At 45.3% G+C, this 21165-nt stretch overlaps 2 protein-coding genes across 5 annotated transcripts in view; one reads left to right on the forward strand and one right to left on the reverse strand.

Moving 5' to 3' along the window:
* CCDC17 (coiled-coil domain containing 17) overlaps nucleotides 1–6365 on the forward strand; it is a 33476-nt gene extending 27111 nt beyond the window's left edge. The window contains exon 13 of the transcript XR_008502906.2: nucleotides 3397–6365. The gene's annotated coding sequence lies outside the window, so the exon portion shown is untranslated. The remainder of the gene's footprint in view (nucleotides 1–3396) is intronic.
* NASP (nuclear autoantigenic sperm protein) overlaps nucleotides 1–17452 on the reverse strand; it is a 35915-nt gene extending 18463 nt beyond the window's left edge. For all 4 annotated transcript variants that reach the window (XM_054489939.2, XM_054489937.2, XM_054489938.2 and 1 more), the window contains exons 1-2: nucleotides 15932–17452; nucleotides 8693–8740 (exon numbers count right to left, since the gene is read on the reverse strand). In XM_054489939.2, coding sequence (XP_054345914.1) covers nucleotides 8693–8740; nucleotides 15932–15990 — 107 coding nt within the window. In that variant the 5' untranslated portion in view covers nucleotides 15991–17452. The remainder of the gene's footprint in view (nucleotides 1–8692; nucleotides 8741–15931) is intronic.
* Nucleotides 17453–21165: the final 3713 nt, after the last annotated feature.

Consider the following 21165-nt stretch of genomic DNA (forward strand, 5'->3'; position numbering starts at 1 on the left):
TGCTGGGCACAATTCAAGACACTGTAATTATAACAAGAATGAGCTAAGACCACATGGACAATGTCAAATTGAAGCAGAGAACTTAAGAAGGCAAGCCAAAAAAAAAAAAAAAAAAAAAAAAAATACAGGGCAAAAGTACTCTGGGACAGAGGCAACAGTAAGTTCAAAGCTCTAAAAGAAGCTTGCTTAAAATATTTGAGAAACAAAAACTTTTCTGGCTAGAGTAAGCTGGGGAAGAATTATGGGAAATAAAGGTGAGGAAGAGGGAGAGAGCAGCATCACATTAGTATGGACTTTAAGACAGAACAAGAACAGAACTGGGGAGAAAACCAATTGGAAAGAAAGTCTGGCCGGGCGGCAGTGGCTCATGCCTGTAATCCCAGCACTTTGGGAGGCTGAGGCAGGCGGATCACAAGGTCAGGAGTTCGAGACCAGTCTGGCCAAGATGGTGAATCCCCCCTCTCTACTGAAAATACAAAAGTTAGCCGGGCATGGTGGTGTGTGCCTGTAGTCCCAGCTACTCGGGAGACTGAGGCAGAAGAATTGCTTGAACCAGGGAGGCAGAGGTTGCAATGAGCCGAGACTGTGTCACTGCATTCCAGCCTGGGTGGCAGAGCGAGAGTCCATCTCAAAAAAAGAAAAGAAAAGAGAAGAAAAGGAAAAGTCTAAGGCTGAGCATGGTGGCTCATGCCTGTAATCCCAGCACTTTGGGAGGCCAAGGTGGGAGGATCACTTGAGCCCAGGAGTTAGAGACTAGCATCTCCACAGGAAAATACAAAAATTAGCTGACATCACGGTATGCACCTGTAGTCCCCGTTAGTCCCCGTTACTCGCGAGGCTAAGGCAGGAGGACTGTTTGAGCCCAGGAATTCAAGGCTGCAGTGAACTAGGATCACACTGCTGCACTCCAGCGTGGGCAACAGAGCAAGACTCTATGTCCAAAAAAAAACAAAACAAAACAAAACAAAAACTCTTTCTCTATTAAAAAAAAAAAGGAAAGAAAGAAACCATAAAAATCTAGACAAGAACCTGAGGAGTATTAGAGAGGGTTAGATTCTGAATAAACTTATTTTAAAATTTGCTAATGGACTAGATATATAATTTATTGAATGAAAGAGTCAGAGATAAAGCAAACTTTTTTTGGCCTGGACAACTGGTATTAAGTGTTAATAATGGACTACGTAGAAATTTTATCTACATTTAAATCCTAGGATCTACACCTCATAAAGTTATTGAATTACCCCCACCTTACAGATGGAAAACTGAATATTAATGGCAGCGATTCAAATCTACACAATCTAGATGAAAAGTTCTAGAACAACATTGCCATTGACTGATTAAAAAGTCAACTGAAGGAGAAGCCAGTGAGAAACAAGGCAATCAATTACTGTACAGTATTTAGCTTTGGATATGTTAATTCTGAGATCCCTATTAGACCTCCAAGATATTAAAAGGGAGAAATTTGGGAGAGATATGGGGACTGGAGATACAAATGGGAGAGTCAGGTACTTAAAGCCACAGGACTTAACAGAGGAGAATACACAGGGAGTGGCTACTAATAAAGACATTGTAGGACTGACTGAGCCCTGTGAGCCTTCCAACATTTAGAGGTGGGGCGACGAGGAAGAATGGGGGTTGAGGGGAATAGCCAGTGAAGGAAAAGAGACAAGAAAATAGTATGAAGTAAAGTAATGGGGCCAGGCGCAGTGACTGGCCAACATGGTGAAACCCCGTCTCTATTAAAAATACAAAAATTAGCCGGGCATGGTGGTGGACGCCTGTAATCCCAGCTATTTGGGAGGCTGAAGCAGGAGAATTGCTTAAACCTGGGAGAAGGAGGCTGCAGTGAGCCAAGATTGAGCCATTGCACTCAAGCCTGGGTGACAGGGCAAGACTCCATCTCAAAAAAAAAAAAAAAAGAAAAGTAACGGGAGTAATGGATTGGGTCAAATGTTACTGATAAGATTAACTCAGAGAGCTGAGAAATGACTATTAGAGTAAGGAATATGCATGGTATTAAAGACCATAAACAAGACTATTTTAGTAGAATGGTAGACAAAAACTTGATTGAAGCAGCTTCAATTAAGAACAAAAGTAGTAGAGAAACAGAGTGGACACCTCTTTCACATTTTCCTGTCAAAGAAACTGATGTGAGGTAATAGATGAAGGGAAGTATGAGGGGGTCAACAAACGGTTAAATCTGGTGATACCTAGTGGGCTGATACAAGTAATCTCATAGGAAACAAGAATAGTATTGTTGCATAGAGAACTAAAGGAGTTCTATTAAGTAAATGATGAGTGGGATCTTGTGAACAAATGGAGATGTTGGTGTTATGTAAGAGCAAAGAAACTTTGATGTCAGGATCCTTCACACTGTTAACGTTACTGAAGCCCCCAAAAGCCTCTGTGTATACAAGTTGTATCTGTCAGTATTCGCCATACTGAAGAATAGTGGCACTGTTTTACGTTTTTACAAATCTCCTAAATGTCTGTTAGTAGACGAGAACAGGATTTTCATATTCACTATTCTACCATGTTTGCTTTTCATTAAAGTACAGGAATATCTGACTTGATATAGATATGCAGTTGGAAAGAGAATATTTAAATAGTCCTTTCAGATAACTGGATATTCTTCTGTTACCACACCCAAACCCAACAAGTGGTCATTTGTCTTTAAAAAAAAAAAAAAAAAAAAAAAAAAAAAGTCTTGCTCTGTCGCCCAGGCTAGAGTGCAGTGGCACGATCTCAGCTCACTGCAACCTCCACCTCCTGGGTGCAAGCCATTCTTGTGCCTCAGCCTCCCCAGTAGCTGGGATTAAAAGCGGGCACCACCATACCCAGCTAATTTTTGTATTTTTAGTAGAGATGGTTTCACCATGTTGGCCAGGCTGGTCTCAAACTCCTGACCTCAAGTGATCCGCTGCCTCGGCCTCCCAAAGTTCTGGGATTACAGGCGTGAGCCACCACGCCCAGCCAACAAGTGGTAATTTCTTTTTTCTTTTCTTTCTTTTTTGAGACAGCGTCTCACTCTATTGCCCAGGCTGGAGTGCAGTAGTGCAATCTCGGCTCACTGCAACCTCTGCCTCCCAGGTTCAAGTGATTCTCCTGCCTCAGCCACTTTGAGTAGCAGGGATTACAGGCACATGCCACCATGCCCAGCTAATTTTTGTATTTTTACTAGAGACAGGGTTTTACCATGTTTGCCAAACTGGTCTTGAACTCCTGACCTCGTGATCCTCCCGCCTCAGCCTCCCAAAGTACTGGGATGCAGGCGTGAGCCACAGCACTTGACCAACAAGTGGTAATTTCTTAAAGGTTAGTTGTACTGTATAATCTGAAAACACTGATGAACTTCTCATACTGGTACATTAAAAACCAGTCTATCTTGTATTCTAGATCTTCTACTTATGAACAATTACATAAACCCAAGGTCACAGCAGCAGTACTCACAATAAAAAGCAAGGAAATTCTGACACACCACAACATGGATGAACGTTAAGAACGCTATGCTAAGTGAAATAAGCCAGTCACGAAAAGGTAAATATTCTATTATTCCATTTATATGAGGTATCTAAAGTAGCCAAATTCAGAGACAGAAAGCAGAATGGTGGTTGCCAGGGGCTAGGGAAGACAGAGGGAGTTGTTTAGTGGGTAATAGTTTCAGATTTGCAAGATAAGATTGGGTATACAACAATGTGAATTTACTTAACACTACTGACTTACACACTTAAAAATATGGAAAATTTTATATTATGTGTGTTTTACCACAACTTAAAAATCAATTTCATCAGAACAGTCAAAGTATTAGGATACTGTCAGTCTCACAACAACAGCTGATATATAACTTATCCAAAATTTTTATTTTTCATGTGAAAGCTCACATTCTATCACTAGCACCCAATACTGTCAGTTATTTCCCTTAAAGTGACAGGCTCACTGTATTCATTTTGGAGAAAACATCTGCTAAGTATCAAGTCTAAATAAGTTTGTCTGTTGGTCATTCTTTCAAAAATAAAACTTTCGAATAAAACATTCTTTCAAATAAAAGCCAGTAAAGTTACATGAAAAAAGTAGCTCAATCAACTCTTAATTAAAATCACACAACGGCTTTTCATAAAGAAAACCACTGTACCTACTTTTGATATGCTGAAGCGCTCCATCCATAATTCCTATTTTGCCAGGTTACCTTAAAACCATGTAGTCAAGGACTGAGAATTAATAAACTTAAGTTTGTAATGCTTCATCATGGACATTTTCTAAGTGAAGGTGATAGTGAAGAACACAAGAATTGCTAGTACTATTTGTTGCCACTGCCTTGATTTATGTTAAGGTAACAGCAGGTTTATCCACCATTACTTTTGCACGATCACTGCCAGTGGTCAAAAAGGCAGTCTTGTTAGTACAAAAACAGTTTTGATCTTACATTATCCCTGAAAGAGTACTGGAGACCCCAAAGGTATACAACAAAAAAACTTTGAGAACTGCTGAATAAGAGCATGAACAGGCATTCAAAAGGAGAGAATATATGGGTAAAGATTTATGGCACAGTGTTAAGAAATTTCTCTTCGTATTGTTTATTCAGTGAACAAACAAAAATCCAGAACCAAACATAAAACAAACGAAAATCATCAGGTAAAAGCAAGATGAGGGGTATGGTGTTGAATGTTTAAGAATATATAAAGAAAAAGTTGATCAGCTGGGTGCAGTGGCTCATGCCTGTAATTGCAACAACACAGGAGGCTGAAGAGGGAGCATCATAGGGAGGCCAGGAGTTCAAGACCTGCCTGAGCAACATTAATAAGACCCTGTCTCTAAAACACACACACACACAAAACTTAGTCTGGGAGGCTGAGGCAGGAGTATCTCTTGAGCCCAGGAGTTTCAGGCTGCACCAAGCCAGGATCAGGACCCACTGTACTCCAGCCTGAGTGGCTGAGCAATACCCTGACTCAAAGGGGGAAAATAAGAAGGAAAGATTAAGCAATTCCGCAGAATGGGAAAACAACTTGACCGGAGAAATGCAGTATAACTGCCAATCAAAACTAAAAACCCACTTCAGGTCAGAGGTTATAAATTTAAGGTGAGACTAATAATGTGTTTTCCAACCATCCTTCATGTTTCTCTCAGAATCAGAATATTCTGGTCCTCTAAAAATCAAACGCTTATGCCAAGCATAGTGGCTCACACCTGTAATCCAGCACTTCAGGTGGCTGAGGTGAGAAGATGGCTTGAGCCCCAACCTGGGCAACATGACGAAACCTCATCTCTAAAAACAAAATACAAAAATTAGCCAGGCATGGTGGCACCCATCTGTGGTCCTAGCTACCCAGGAGGCTAAAGCAGGAGGATCACCTGAGCCCAGGGAAGGTCAAGGCTGCAGTGAGCCACGATTGCACCACTGTACTCCAACCTGGACGATGGAGTTTAATACTGATGATTACATATCAAGCACTGTGTTTTGGGTAGCCTAGCTACATTTAGTCAGTCCAGAAACTTAAATACTATGGTACATCCTATGAGTAACCCCCTTGAAAGTATTGTGTTTAGGATCAATCCTAAACAGTATTCAGTATTCATACCACCCAAATACCAGATTAACTCATAAGATATTTTGTTTTGTTTTTTTGAGAGTTTCGCTCATCACCCAGGCTGGAGTGCAGTAGTGTGATCTTGGCTGACTGCAACTTCCACCTCCCGGGTTCAAGTGATTCTTCTGCCTCAGCCTCCCAAGTAGCTGGAATTACAGGTGCTCGCCACCACGACCGACTAATTTTTGTATCTTTTTTAGTAGAGATGGGGTTTCACCATGTTGGCCAGGCTGATCTTGAACTCCTGACCTCAGGTGATTCACCCACCTCAGCCTCCCAAAGTGCTGGGATTACAGGTGTGAGCCACTGCGCCTAGCCCTTTTTTTTTTCTTTCCTTTTTTTTTTGGAGACAGGGTCTCACTCTGTCACCCAGACTAGAGTGCAGTGGCAGGATCATAGCTCACCACAACTTCGACTTCCTGGGATTCCACAATCCTCCTACCTCAGCCTCCCCAATATCTGGGACCACACACAAGTGCCACAACGAACAGTTAATTAAAAAAAAAATTTTTTTTGTAGAGATAGTGTCTTGCTATGTTGCCCAGGCTGGTCTTGAACTCCTGGAGTCATGTGATCCTTTCAGAGATGGAGGTCTTGCTTGGCCTCCCAAAGTGTTGGGATTACTGGTGTAAGCTACCACACCCAGCCAAGCAGTATTTTATAACTTATTTTAACCCTTTTCCCGTTTAAGAGAAAAAAAAAAAGTACAGTTCACTGCCAGCACTCATTTAATTTTACATAAACATGTTCTTTGAAGCTGAAGCAAATCTGACTTTCAGCGTGAAAATAAAAATATAAAACTGTTCTTGGAGTTTTTTTTTTTTTTTTGGAGACAGTCTCACTCTGTCACCCAGGCTGGAGTGCAGTGGAACAATCTTGGCTCAATGCAACCTCCACCTCCCAGGTTCAAGTGATTCTCTTGCCTCAGTCTCCCGAGTAGCTGGGATTATAGGCGCCTGCCACCACGCTCAGCTAATTTTTGTATTTTTAGTAGAGACAGGGTTTCACCATGTTGGCCAGACTGGTCTTGAACTCCTGACCTCAAGTGATCAGCCCACTTCAGCCTCCCAAAGTGCTGGGATTACAGACATGAGCCACTGTGCCTGGCCAGAGTTATTTCTAAACACAACATCAGAATCGTCTATTTCATAAAAATTGGATTCATCAAATGAATCTTTGGCCAACAACCATTTGAGAATGATGTTAACATCATATATAGGAATGCTACGTTTTCTAGGATTTGACATTTACAGCAATTGAGAATTACCATATTTTGTAAATGGAAATAACCATTACTAAAAACAGAGTGCTATAAACAGAATGATGTCTTTTTATCCAAAATCTATATATTAGAGTGATGTGAAAATAATAATAAAGGGGAGCTATTTCATGGCAGTTTTCACTGGGTAAATGCTGCAGCCCCAAGCACCACCAGCAAGTATTCTCGGGGCAAATGGGAAACGGGTTAAATAACCAAGATGACAACAGGATTTCAAACATGAAAAACATAAAACCCTATGGACACTTAAAAAAATATATTTGTGGCCGGGCGCGGTGGCTCACGCCTGTAATCCCAGCACTCTGGGAGGCCAAGACGGGCGGATCACCCGAGGTCAGCAGTTCGAGACCAGCCTGACCAACATAGCGAAACCCTGTCTCTACTAAAAATACAAAAATTAGCCGGGCGTGGTGGTGGGTGCCTGTAATCCCAACTACTTGGGAGGCTGAGGCAGGAGAATCGCTTGAACCCGGGAGGCGGAGGTTGCAGTGAGCCAAGATCGTGCCATTGCACTCCAGCCTGGGTGACAGAGTGAGACTCCATCTCAAAAAACAAACAAACAAAATATTTGTAAGATATTCTAACAGTAATAATTCTCAATCTTATCAGAAAGCTTTTCCATAACACATGAACCCAAATTTTATCTCAAGCTCAACAAATAAAATCAGCTGGGCATGGTAGATCAGGCTGGTAATCCCAACACTTAGGGAAGCCAAGGCAGGGGGATTGCTTGAGCCCAGGTTGGAGACCAGCCTGGCCAACAAAGCAAGAATCCTCTTCGAAAAATATAATTCGGGTGGGCACAGTGGCTCATGCCTGTAATCCCAACACTTTGGGAGGCCAAGGCAGGCAGATCACCTGAGGTCGGGAGTTCAAGACCAACCTGGCCAACATGGGAAACCCCATCTCTACTAAAAATACAAAAATTAGCCGGGCGTAGTGGCACCCGCCTGTAATCCCAGCTACTTGTGAGACTGAGGCAGGAGAATTGCTTGAACCCAGGAGGCAGATGTTGCAGTGAGCCAAGACTGCGCCACTGCACTCCAGCCTGGGCGACAAGAATGAAACTCAGTCTCAAAAATAAATAAATAAAATAAAAGAATTAGCCAGATGTGGTGGTGCATGCCTATAGTCCCAGCTACTCAGGAGGCTGAGGCAGAAGAATCTCTTTAGCCCGGGAGTTCAAGGTGATGGTGAGCTATGATAACATCACCGTACTCCAGCTTGGGCAACAGAGCAAGACCCTGTCTCTAAAAAATAAAACAAGAAATCTCTAGGGATGTAACCTAGCATCAACCTTTTGGGTAAGCTTTTTAGCTAATTATTATGCCCACCTCTGATTAAGAAACATAGTCACTGCGGGTGTAGATCTGAGATAAAGAAAAACAAACAAAAAACCATAGTCATATCAAGATGGATAATTTACAGGGTGAGGAGGTGAGATGGGCCTGGTAGTTCACACCTATAATCCTACACTTTGAAAGGCTTAGGCAGGGAGGATTGCTTGAGGCTAGGAGTTTGAGACCAGCCTTGGCAACACAGCAAGACCCCATCTCTCCAAAAAATTTAAAAATGAGCCAAGTGTAGTGGCATGTGCCTATAGTCCTAGCTACTCAGGAGGCTGAAGTGGGAGGATTGCTTGAGCCCAGGAGTTCAAGGTTGTAGTGAGCCCTGATTGCACACTGCACTTCGGCCTGAGCAACAAAGTGACACCTTGCCTCTATCAAAAATAAATTAATTAAAAAATAAAAATAACTTTAAAGTTATATTGCTCTTAGTTTATGTTCCTGATACGAATCTAACTGTACCATGTAAATAATCTTACCTCTCCACTTTATCTGCAGATGTAGAAGGAGCAGGAACATCTTCAATTCTGTAATAAAAAATTAAAGGGGAAAAAATGTAAAACTGGAGGCAATTATTAAGCCTGAAAATAAAATAAATTCAGAAAAATATAAAGGAATAAAAGAGCTGTCTTTTATTAAACACTCAAGTATTATTTACTTACTTACATTATCAAATTTAATTCATTTAATTCCTACTCACGCAAATATCCAGGGCTGAAAATAAGTGGCAACTTCACAGCTATAACCACAGGGATGAGGAACAACTTAAAGGGCAGTGCTTTCAGCTACAGGTTGTAAGCTATCTGGGCCATTTGCCTAGAATCTTGAAATGGTCTTGGATCCTTATCTACAAACTCCGTCACAGCCAGTCATTTATATCAAATAGTTTTATTAAGAAGTCATTCTGACCAAATGGTCTAGCGCAGAGCCTCTCAAACTACCTGTGGTTAAGGGACTAGGTCTTTTATTTCCAGTCTGTAACACACAGGTTTTTTAAATACAATGTCAGGGAGATATCACAGCGAGACTCCAACTCAAAAAAAAAAAAAAAAAAAAAGCTACACTATGACTGCAATATAAGACTCTGAATTGAATACCATTAAAAGCAAGGAACCAGTAAAACCACTATTAAATAACATTGTAAAGCATTTATCAGTGATAAATTTCTTCTTTTTTTTTGAGACGGAGTCTCGCTCTGTCACCCAGGCTGGAGTACCCTGGTGCAATCTCCGCTCACTGCAAGCTCTGCCTCCCGGGTTCACGCCATTCTCTTGCCTCAGCCTCCCGAGTAGCTGGGACTGCAGGCACCCGCCACCACGCCCGGCTAATTTTTTTGCATTTTTAGTAGAGACAGGGTTTCACTGTGTTAGCCAGGATGGTCTCGATCTCGATCTCCTGACCTCATGATCCACCTGCCTCGGCCTCCCAAAGTGCTGGGATTACAGGCGTGAGCCACCGTGCCCGGCCGATAAATTTATTTCTATTCTTGCTTAGCACAAGCCTAGACAAATAGAAAAGAGGCTGAACTAAGGCAGTACTTGTACAGTTGGAAAAAAAGATGAATTAAAGCAGTGTTTCTCAAATTTTAGTCTGTATGCAAACCATTTGGAGGAACTGTTAAAACAGTTTGAGCTCCACCCCCTACAGTTTCTGAGTCAGAAGGTTTGAGGTAAGGTTCAAGAATCTGCATTTCTAACAACTGCCCAGGTGACACACTGCTGGTTTCTAGAACCATGCTCTGAGGACTACTGGATCAGAACAAAAATTATAAACGGATGTTCATGTCCTATCTGGGCAATAGATATGTCTGATCCAGTTTTGTTTTGTTTTTGAGACAGTCTTTCTCTGTGGCCCAGGCTGGAGTGCAGTGGTATCATCTCGGCTCTCTGCAACCTCTGCCTCCCGGGTTCAAGCAATTCTCCTGCCTCAGCCTCCCAAGTAGCTGGGATTACAGGTGCCCACCACCACACCCAGCTAATTTTTCTGTTTTTACCAGAGATGGGGTTTCACCATCTTAGCCAGGCTGGTCTCGAGCTCCTGACCTCAAGTGATCCTCCCGCCTCGGCCTCCCAAAGTGCTGAGATTACAGGTGTGAGCCACTGCGCCTGGCCTGATCCAGTTATTTTTCAAAATGTTAATTCTAACAGTCACTACATTTACAACTATGAAGCTATGGCTTCATAGTTTTATGACGTTCATTATGAATTTTTAGAATGAGCATGAATCGGCCGAGCACAGTGGCTCACTCCTGTAATCCCAGCACTTTGGGAGGCCGAGGCAGGCGGATCATGAGGTCAGGAGTTCGAGACCAGCCTGGCCAATATGGTGAAACCCCGTCTCTATTAAAAATACAAAAATTAGCTGGGCGTAGTGTATGCCTGTAGTTCCAGCTACTTGGGAGGCTGAGGCAGAAGAATCGCTTGAACCTAGGAGGCAGAGGTTGCAGTGAGCCGAGATCGTGCCACTGCACTCCAGCCTGGGCAACAGAGCGAGACTCTGTCTCAAAAAAAAAAAAGAATGAGCATGAATCCAGAGAAGTACTACAGGAAATGATAGGGAAATTACTTGGTAATTTGTTTGGAGAAGGCTGTTTTGCAGTGGCTCTCTCCTGTAATCCCAACACTTTGTGAGGCCAAGGTAGGTGGACTGCTTGAGCTCAGAGGTTCAAAAACCAACCTGGGCAACACAGCGAGACCTATCTCTACCAAAAATAAAATTAGATGGGCATGCTGATACATGCCTGTAGTCCCAGCTACTCCAGAGACTGATATAGGAAGATTGCTTGAGCCCAGGAGATAGAGGCTGCAGTGAGCTATGATCATATCACTATACTCCAGCCTGGGTGACAGAATAAGACCCTGTTTCAAATAAATAAACAAACCAGAAACCATAGGATATTGATAGATTCTACTCCATCTAATTCATTTCATAAAAGGTTAACTTAGCAAATATACATAGAATCTTAGTCAACAGGATAAAAAAGCCCAATGGGGAATAGATTAATGGATTTAATATAAACATTCACAAAAAAAAAAACACAAAACAAAACAAAAAAACACTTGACCACCTGCTACTGCTTTTTTTTTTTTTTTGAGACGGAGTCTTGCACTGTTGCCCAGGCTGAATGAAGTGCAATGGCGCGATCTCGGCTCACTGCAAGCTCCGCCTCCCGGGTTCACGCCATTCTCCTGCCTCAGCCTCTCAAGTAGCTGGGACTACATTATTTTTTTGTATTTTTAGTAGAGATGGGGTTTCACCGTGTTAGCCAGGATGGTCTCGATCTCCTGACCTCATGATCCGCCCACCTTGGCCTCCCAAAGTGCTGGATTACAGGTGTGAGCCACCGCGCCCGGCTGCTCATTCTTAAGAAACAAAAAAACTATACTTAGAAAGTATGTTTTACCCATCAAATAGTCAAAGATAGGGTTAAGGAGAAATTGTGCTCCCATACATTGCTAACAGAAATTCAAGGCTAGGCAGGGTGGCTCACGGCTATAATCCCTGCACCTTGGAAGGCAGAAGGACTGTTTGAGGCTAGGAGTTCGAGACCAGGCTAAGCAGCAAAATGAAACCCCTTCTCTAGTTCAAAAAATTAATTTCAAAAGAAGAAGTGTAGGCTGGGCACAGTGGCTCACGCCTATAATCCCAGAACTTTGGGAGGCCAAGGTGAGTGGATCACCTGAGGTCAGGAGTTCAAGACCAGCCTGGCCAACATGGTGAAACCTCATTTCTACTAAAAATACAAAAATTAGCCAGGTGTGGTGGCGGGCGCCTGTAATCCCAACTACTCGAGAGGCTGAGGCAGGAGAATTGTTTGAACCCTGGAGGTGGGGCTGCGGTGAGCCTAGATCGCACCAGTGCACTCCAACCTGGGCAACGGAGTGAGACTCTGTATGACTACAGTCATGCGCAACCACGCCTGGCTGATTTTTGTATTTTTAATAGAGGCGGGGTTTTGCCATGTCAGCCAGGCTGATCTCGAACTCCTGGCTTCAAGTGATCCGCCCGTGTTGGCTTTCCACAGTGTTGGGATTACCACGTGAGCCATACCACCTGGCCTTTTTTTTTTTTTTTTTTTTTTTTTTGAGATGGAGTCTTGCTCTGAGGCTAGAGTGCAGTGGCATAATCTCGACTCACTGCAACCTCCGCCTCCCGGTTTCAAGCGATTACAGGCCCCCACTACCATGCTCGGCTAATTTTTGTAAACTGTAGTCTCAGCTACTTGGGAGGCTGATGCACAAGAATCGCTTGCACAGGGGAGGTGGAAGTTGCAGTAAGCCAAGATCAGGCCACTACACTCCAGCTTGGGCAAGAGAACAAGACTCTTTCTCCAAAAAATTAATTAATTTATTTATTTATTTTATATATATATAAGAAAAAACTCAAGACAAACCTCATAGCCTAGAAATGTTGAATTAACAAAATGTATATAATCAATGCATAAAAGATACGTAGGTACTAGTCTTCTTTACTACCATAAATACCCACAAATTATAAAAAGTTAAAATTCATCAAAACACACAGACCATACATGGCACCATCCACAGTTGAGATATGCAAATGAACAAAGATGCAGTATTAAATCATAACTGCAGCCAGGCATGGTGGCTTACACCGAGACCAGCGGCTCACCTGAGGTCAGGAGTTTGAGATCACTCTGGCCAACAAGGCAAAACCCCAAAAAATTAGCCAGGTGTGGTGGTACGCACCTGCAGTCCCAGCTACTTGGGAGGCTGAGGCAGGAGAACTGCTTGAACCCGGTGGGGCGGAGGTTGCAGTGAGCAGATTGTGCCACTGCACTCCAGCCTGGGTGACAAAACTCCCTCTCAAAAACAAAAACAAAAACAAACAAACAAAAAAACAAAACTAAGAACTAGTTAGAAAGCTAAGAATAACAGGATTAATTTAGCATTTAGATATACATCACCTTAAACAATACTGCTTTAATGGCATGAGGGGACAAAAGCCAACCTAAGACTTTTTGCAGATGACAAAACTGTGGTCCAATATCACTACTGAAGCAATGAAGCTGGTATCAAAGCCAATTCTAAGCCAGGCGAGGTGATGCATGCCTGTAGTCCCAGCTACCCAGAAGGCCGAGGTGGAAGGATTGCTTGAGACTAGGAGTTGGGAATCCAGCCTGGGCAACATAGTAAGATCCTCATCTCCTAAATTTAAAAAACCTGAACTGAGGTTTCTTTCTCATTCCATTTTTTTTCTTTCTACTGGTTTGGAAGTTATATTTATTCTTTCAATGGTTATCCTCGAATTATAATGTACATTCTTACCTAAAGTCTAAATTCAAGTCATTTTCTTTATCCTACCCTTAAACATGAGGACCTTATAAACTTTACCTCTAAGTGTCCTCACTAACTTACTTAACTGAGACACACTGCTTTCATGTTCTCTCACACTAATTAGATGGGGAAACGAAGGAATGAAAATGAAAATGAAAATAGTAGCCAGGCTTGGTGGCTCACGCCAGTAATCTCAGCACTTTTAGAGGCCCAGGTGGGTGGATCCCTTGAGCCTAGGAGTTGAGAGACCAGCTTGGGCAACATGGGGGAAACCCGTCTTTACAAAATAAACTAGAATCAGCTGGGCCTTGTGGTGTGCGCCTGTAGTCCCAGCTACTTGGGAGGCTGAGGCGGGACAATCACTTGAGCCCAGGAGGCAGGGGTTGCAGTGGGCCGAGATGGCATCACTGCACTCCAGCCTGGGTGACAGAGACCCTGCCCCCCCCACCACACACACACACACACAGCACATATAATTGCTCAGTTTTAGCTTTCTATTTATGGTGTGAGGAACTACTTAAATGGTCTGCTTTCTTCTAGCCACATATACATAAACTTTCTCTATGTATAACCTGCCAGGAAACTAAGTTCACTAATGACCTAACTCTGGCTAGACACAGGGGACCTGCAAGAGGTATCTGTTGCATACTTCTATCTCAAAAAACAAAAACAAAAACACCTGGCCCTGCGCCGTGGCTCACGCCTGTAACCTCAACACTTTGGGAGGCCAAGGCGGGAGGATTGCTTGAGCCCAAGAGTCTGAGACCAGCCTGGGAAACATCAAGACCCTGTATCTACAAAAAATTGGCCAGGTGTGGTGGCACACGACTGTAGTCCCAAGCTATTAGGGAAGATCACTTGTGCCCAGGAGTTCAAGGTTGCAGTGAGCTATGATCACAACACTGCACTCTAGCCTGGATGTGACAGCCAGACCCTGTCTGCAAAAACAAAACAAAAACACACAGCTGTCAGTGAAATACTGACTGCTAGAGCTGTCTAGGAAACATTATAAAAAGAAGCTCTTTTTATAATAGCTACAGCACGACTCCCAAGCCCAATCTATACTGCTCATATCGAATCAATGGGGAAAGAGGCAGGTAATGGGAGTTTGAAATTAAAATTATATTTCCCATGAGTTCCCAAATGATTCTCAGGGTGACTTGAGAACCACTGCTCTACAAGAACGCAGAGAAAACAAAAGGTGGTAAGCAGAGATATAAATAAATCTCTAACTATAAACAAACTAAGACATAATCATGACAGAGTGTAAGCCTATAGAGTATCAATTTAAAAAACTTCACAGCAACCATTCCTTTTACAGGGAAGGCAGCTAACCTCTGAAGCGCACAAGATTAGAAAAAAAAATAGAACCAGATCCCTAAAAAAAATAAGGCAAGACTGGGAAATCAGACCTACTGTATGGGAAACAGCACTTGTTTCCTTGAACTCATGTAGTGTTTCCCTCCACTGTTCAAAAAATAGATTACGCCTGAGTGGCACTGTGCCGCTTTCAAAAGCAATCCTATCTTGTTTCCCTCCAGTCCTTCTCTACTTCGTGCATACTACTGCCGATTCACCAAGCAACCAAATAGTGCTGGTGAGAGCTCCAGACAGCGCTTCCTGAAGACGCTTTGCGTCCGGATAATGTTCCCCGCAAACAGGCAACACCTCCAAAGTCTAAAGAACGACAATCCTCCCCACCACAGGCAGGGGCTCACGGAGTCGGGGGGAGCGATAACTATCTCCCAGCACAAGACGTGAGCGAGGTGTGGGGGGGAACTAGCCTCGCCGGCCCCAACGAGATAGTCCAAAGCTCCTGCTGGAGCCGCAGCGGCCCCAAACAATGGAGTTTTCCCGCCTCCTCAAAGCCCCGCCCCCTGCTCCAGAAACGGCGAGGGAAGCGAACGCACGCGCGCAAAACCCCGCCCTCAGCAAGGCCCCGCCCACCCCGACCCCTCAGGTCCAGCCTCCTTCCTCGTGCAGGGTTTTTTTTTTCTTTTGGCGCCAAATCTCCGTTGGTTATATTCCCGGGTTATCCAGGGACTCTACCCGAGGCACACGCTGGGGACAGAAGGGGCGTGAAGGCCAACCCGCGCGCCAGGGCCCCGCCTCCCGGCCAACCGCCCCGGGCCGGGGGAGGAAGGAGAGGGGCAGGCGAAGGATACAGCCGCCGCTGCCCCCGGCAAGATGGCGGCCGCGAAAAGCGGGGCAGGGGGCGCCAGCCGACCGCCGTTACCGCTGGTGCGCGAGGCTCTCAGCAAGAGGAGGACTGCTCCAGTGACCAGGCCTTCCCGAACAGCGACAGCTGCTCCTGGGAAGGCAAGTACTCCCGCCCACTGGTCTGTCCCTTCTCCGGAGCCCGCGTCCATTAGCCCTCCCCGCGGACTGGCCAGTGCCTCAAGCTTTCACAGTCCCGCTTACTTGTCGGCAGAAACCAGCTCCGTGGCGACGGCGGCAGTGGCTGTGGACTCCGTGGCCATCGTTCCCCTGAGGTGGTGAACCAGCGAACGGAATAGAGCCTGCGAGAAAAACAGGCAATTTGGGACGCCAGAGACTTACTCAGGGACAGAAAATGGCAGATTAGAGACCCCGCGCGGCTGGGGCCCTCTTATATATGAGGACCCTTCGCCCCGCCCATCCACTTCCGGATCCTCCCCCTTGGGTTTAAAGGGCCAGGACTCAACACCCACCCCCTCCGTCCCCCGCCGGCCTACCACTATCTAGACACTTCCTGCCCTCTCCATATGGCTCCGCGGGATTGTTTCCCTCCCTAGCCCGACTTCTCCGATAAACAGCAACTTCCTGCTTCTCCAGCAAGTCGGATAAGGAGAACTGGAATCTTGACACTACAACTCCTGACAGGACGCCCCTGCGGCATCCAGAGACAGGGAAGCCAGTGCTGCTCTGCATGTTCAGGGCGAGTAGCCCAGAGTCTCCTTCCGGCCTGGATACTGAGGAAGGTGATTTCTCTCCGTCCTCTGAGTCGTAACGGACGGACACGCAAGAGCCGAGGACGGGTACAAGCAGCAGCGACTGGAACTGATCTGGGTGAGATCTGGGCCTCAGCAACAACTGACGCAAGAAGATTTTGTTCTAGGATTGGCTACAGCTGAAACTACCGCGCTTGATTCAAAGCTCGAGGCTTGCAGCGGGAGGCAGCTGGCTCCTCCCTCTGAACCCGCCCCCTTTGGCTGGCCCAATCCGCTGATCCCATCCTCTTAGGCCCTGCCCAGACTCCAAATCTACCAGGTTTAATGCTCCCAGCGCTTTTTGTCCACTCCTGGCTATGATTTGCTGTGTGACTACTACTTGTGCGGGTACTGTGATTAGACGCTTTAAAGCTATTAGCTATCTTGTTTAATATTAACAATGCTACTAGTGAGATCAGTGTTAGTCTATTTCTTAGAAAAATAAGCCAAGGGGCCGGGCGCAGTGGCTCACGCCTGTAATCCCAGCACTTTGGGAGGCCTAGGCTGGTGGATCACGAGGTCAGGAGTTCAAGACCAGCCTGGCCAAGATGGTGAAACCCCGTCTCTACTAAAAAATACAAAAATTAGCCAGGCGTGGTGGCGGGCACCTGTAATTCCAGCTACTTGGGAGGCTGAGGTAGGAGAATACTAGAACCCGGGAGGCAGAGGTTGCAGTGAGCCGAGAGCTCGCCACTCTCGGCTGTTGCCTGGGCAACACTCCAGCCTGGGCAACAGAGCCAGACTCCGTCTCAAAAATAAATAAATAAATAGGCCAAGGTTCCAACCTGGCCAACATGGTGAAACCCCGTCTCTACTAAAAATACGAAAATTAGCCAGGCGTGGTGGCAGGCTCCTGTAATCCCAGCTACTCGGGAGGCTAAAGCAGGAGAATCACTTGAACCCGGGAGGCAGAGGTTGCAGTGAGCCGAGATCTCGCCACTGCACTCCAGCCTGGGCAACAGAGCGAGACTCCGTCTCAAAAAAAAAAAAAAAAAAGGGAAGCTGTGACTTGTTCAGAAAGTCGCAAGACAAATCGGTTATGGAAAGCAGTGTGCCTCATTTCCTGCAAGTGGCTGAGTGAAAAATAACTGGCAGGCTAAAAAGCTGCACTTCCTCACACCTGGAGCATCATCCATTCCTTTTCACCATGGCCCAGTCTATGCTGATCAGAGTAGGGGTTTTTATTTCCCTTTAGGTTCCAGCATATTGGGAAAGTTTCCTGGAGAGGATTCTTATTCCAATCTGTCAAGGCTGGAAGAGGTTGAAATCTTTGGGGCTAGAGAGCTGGACGTGAAAATGCCAATTCCTATGGCAAACATACATGGGCTTTTCCATTATTAGCTAGGTGACGTGAGCCAGGTCACGTAACCCGGATTGTAATCGAGTAGCTGGGATTAAGGTTAAGTGTGAAATGAAGACATATTAGTAGCCACCGCTTAAGGACATTGTGAGAATTACAGGTAATTAGCACTGTGTAGAATTCATGCTAAGCACTCATTGAATGGCGACCACAGTCTGATGACGTGGTAAATGGAAGGTGTCGGGAGGGGAGATCTCTCCAAAGTTCTTGCAGCCAGGGCTACGGCCTGAGAAAACCTCTGCAATTACTGGTGTGACCGATTCATCCATTAAATTAATATTCACTGAGCAACTATGAGGTACAAGACTTTGTACTAGGTTCTGGGGTCAAAAGACATGGACTCTACCTTTGAGGAACTCAGAGAAATATATTTTAAAATATATTTTAGGCTGAGCGTGGTGGCAGGTGCCTGTTATCCCAGCACTTTGGGAGGCTGAGGCAGGCGGATCACTTGAGGTCAGGAGTTCGAGACCAGCTTAGCCAACATAATGAAACACCATCTCTACTAAAAATACAAAAATTAGCCGGGAGTGGTGGCAGGCTCCTGTAATCCCAGCTACTTGGGAGGCTGAGGCAAGAGAACCGCTTGAACCCAGGAGTTGGAGGTTGCAGTGAGCTGAGATTGCACTACTACACTCCAGCCTGGGCGACAGTGAGACTCCATCTCAAAGAAAATAGCTGGATGCAGGCCGGGTGCGGTGGCTCACTCCTGTAATCCCAGCAGTTTGGGAGGCCGAGGCGGGCAGATCACCTGAGGTCAGGAGTTCGAAACCAGCCTGGCCAACATGGTGAAACCCCATCTCTACTAAAAATACAAAAATTAGGCAGGCGTGGTGGCAGGCACCTGAAATCTCAGCTACTCGGGAGGCCGAGACAAGAGAATCGCTTGAACCTGGGAGGCAGAGGTTTCAGTGAGCCAACATTGCGCCACTGCACTCCAGCCTGGGTGACAGAGTGAGAACCTGTCTCAAAAAAAAAATAATAAAAATAAAAATAATAATAAATGCAAAAATTAGCCAGGCTTCGTGGCGCATGCCTGTAGTCCCAGTTACTCGGGAGGCTGAGGCAAGAGAATCACTTGAACCTAGGAGGCGGAGGTCGCAGTGAGCCGAGATTGCACCACTGCACTCCAGCCTGGGCAACAGAGCGAGACTTCATCTCAAAAAATAAATAAAATAAAATAAAATGAATAGCTGGGCGCAGTGGCTCACGCCTGTAATCCCAACACTTTGGGAGGCCAAGGCAGGTGGATCACACAGTCAGGAGATCGAGACCATCCTAACCAACATGGTAAAATCTCGTCTCTACTAAAAATTCAAAAATTAGCCAGACATGGTGGCGGGGGCCTGTAGTCCCAGCTACTCAGGAGGCTGAGGCAGGAGAATCACTTGAACCCAGGAGGTGGAGGTTGCAGTGAGCCGAGATCGCACCACTGTACTCCAGCCTGGGTGACAGAGTGAGACTCTGTCTCAAAAATAAATAATAAATAAATAAAAATAAGGCCAGGCAGGGTGGCTCATGCCTGTAATCCCAGCACTTTGAGAGGCCGAGGCAGGTGGATCACCTGAAGTCAGGAGTTCGAGACCAGCCTGGCCAACATGGTGAAACCCCGTCTCTACTAAAAGTACAAAAATTAGCCGGGCATGGTGGTGGGTGCCTGTAATCCTAGCTACTCAGGAGGCTAAGGCAGAAGAATTGCTTGAACCTGGGAGGCAGAGGTTTCAGTGAGCCAACGTTGCGCCACTGCCCTCCAGCCTGGGCGACAGAGTGAGAACCTGTCTCAAAAAAAATAATAATAAAAATAAAAATAATAATAAATGCAAAAATTAGCCAGGCTTGGTGGCACATGCCTGTAGTCCCAGTTACTCGGGAGGCTGAGGCAGGAGAATCACTTGAACCCAGGAGGCGGAGGTCGCAGTGAGCCGAGATTGCACCACTGCACTCCAGCCTGGGCAACAGAGTGAGACTCCATCTCAAAAACATAAAAAATAAAAATTTTAAAAAATAAGTATATTTTAAATCCATGTACTTTTTAAATTTTTTTTTGAGACAGAGTCTTACTTTGTCGCCTAGGCTGGAGTGTGCTGTCATGATCTCAGCTCACTGCAATCTCCACCTCCTGGGTTCAAGTGATTATCCTGCCTCAGCCTCCCGAGTAGCTGGCATTACAGGTGAGCACCACCATGCACAGCTAATTTTTGTATTTTTTGTAGAGATGGGGTTTCACCACGTTGGCCAGGCTGGTCTCGAACTCCTGACCTCAGGTGATCCACCCACCTTGGCCTCCCAAAGTGCTGGGATTACAGGCCTAAGCCACCCTGCCCGGCCTGTTTTCCTCATGTAACCCCAGGAATTAAAAGTCCTCAAAGGCCAATGGTCCAAATAGGAGATTGGCAAATGAAGGATCTTGTGGGGGCTGGGTTTTCTTCTGCATGTCCGTGGAGTTATATATGTGTTGTGTGTGACGTCTATAAAAATAGTTCTAATTAATTGGCCTAAAGGAAGATAAGCACTTGGATCAAATATTTATTAAAGGGAAGATAGGCCGGCTGTGGTGGCTTACGCCTGTAATCCCAGCACTTTGGGAAGCCAAGGCGGGCGGATCACCTGAAGTCAGGAGTTCAAGACCAGCCTGACCAACATGGACATACCCCATCTCTACTAAAAATACCAAATTAGCCAGGCTTGGTGGCCCATGCCTGTAATCCCAGCTACTTGGGAAGCTGAGGCAGGAGACTCACTTGAACCCGGGAGGTGGAGGTTGCGGTGAGCTGAGATTGTGCCATTGCACTCAAGCCTGGATAACGAGAGAAACCATCTCAAAAAAAATAAAAGGGAAGATAAAACCTGTGGTACTTTTCAGTTCACGTGACTTTAATCTTTGAGAAATGAAAACAGCCTTAAAGATTATTGGTAAAAAGCCAATGTCATCAAAATATAAATAAGTGGACTGGGCCGGGTGCAGTGGCTCACGCCTGTAATCCCAGCTCTTTGGGAGACTGAGGTGAGCAGGTTGCCTGAGCTCAGGAGTTCAAGACCAGCCTGGGCATCAGGGTGAAACCCCATCTCTACTAAAATACAAAAAATTAGCCGGGCATGGTGGCGTGCTCCTGTAGTCCCAGCTACTCAGGAGGCTGAGGCAGAAGAATTGCTTGAACCCAGGAGGCGGAGGTTGCAGTGAGTCGAGATCGTGCCACTGCACTGCATCCTGGGCGATAAAGCAAAACTTTGTCTAAAAAAAAAAAATAGTTGGACTAAATTGTGCAGGTCAGATACTAGGTTGGCTAAATGTTTTACGGTTATAAACTGCTTTTTGGTCTCTACTA

The sequence above is a fragment of the Pongo pygmaeus genome, chromosome 1 (assembly GCF_028885625.2).
Source record: "Pongo pygmaeus isolate AG05252 chromosome 1, NHGRI_mPonPyg2-v2.0_pri, whole genome shotgun sequence".
NCBI lineage: Eukaryota > Metazoa > Chordata > Mammalia > Primates > Hominidae > Pongo > Pongo pygmaeus.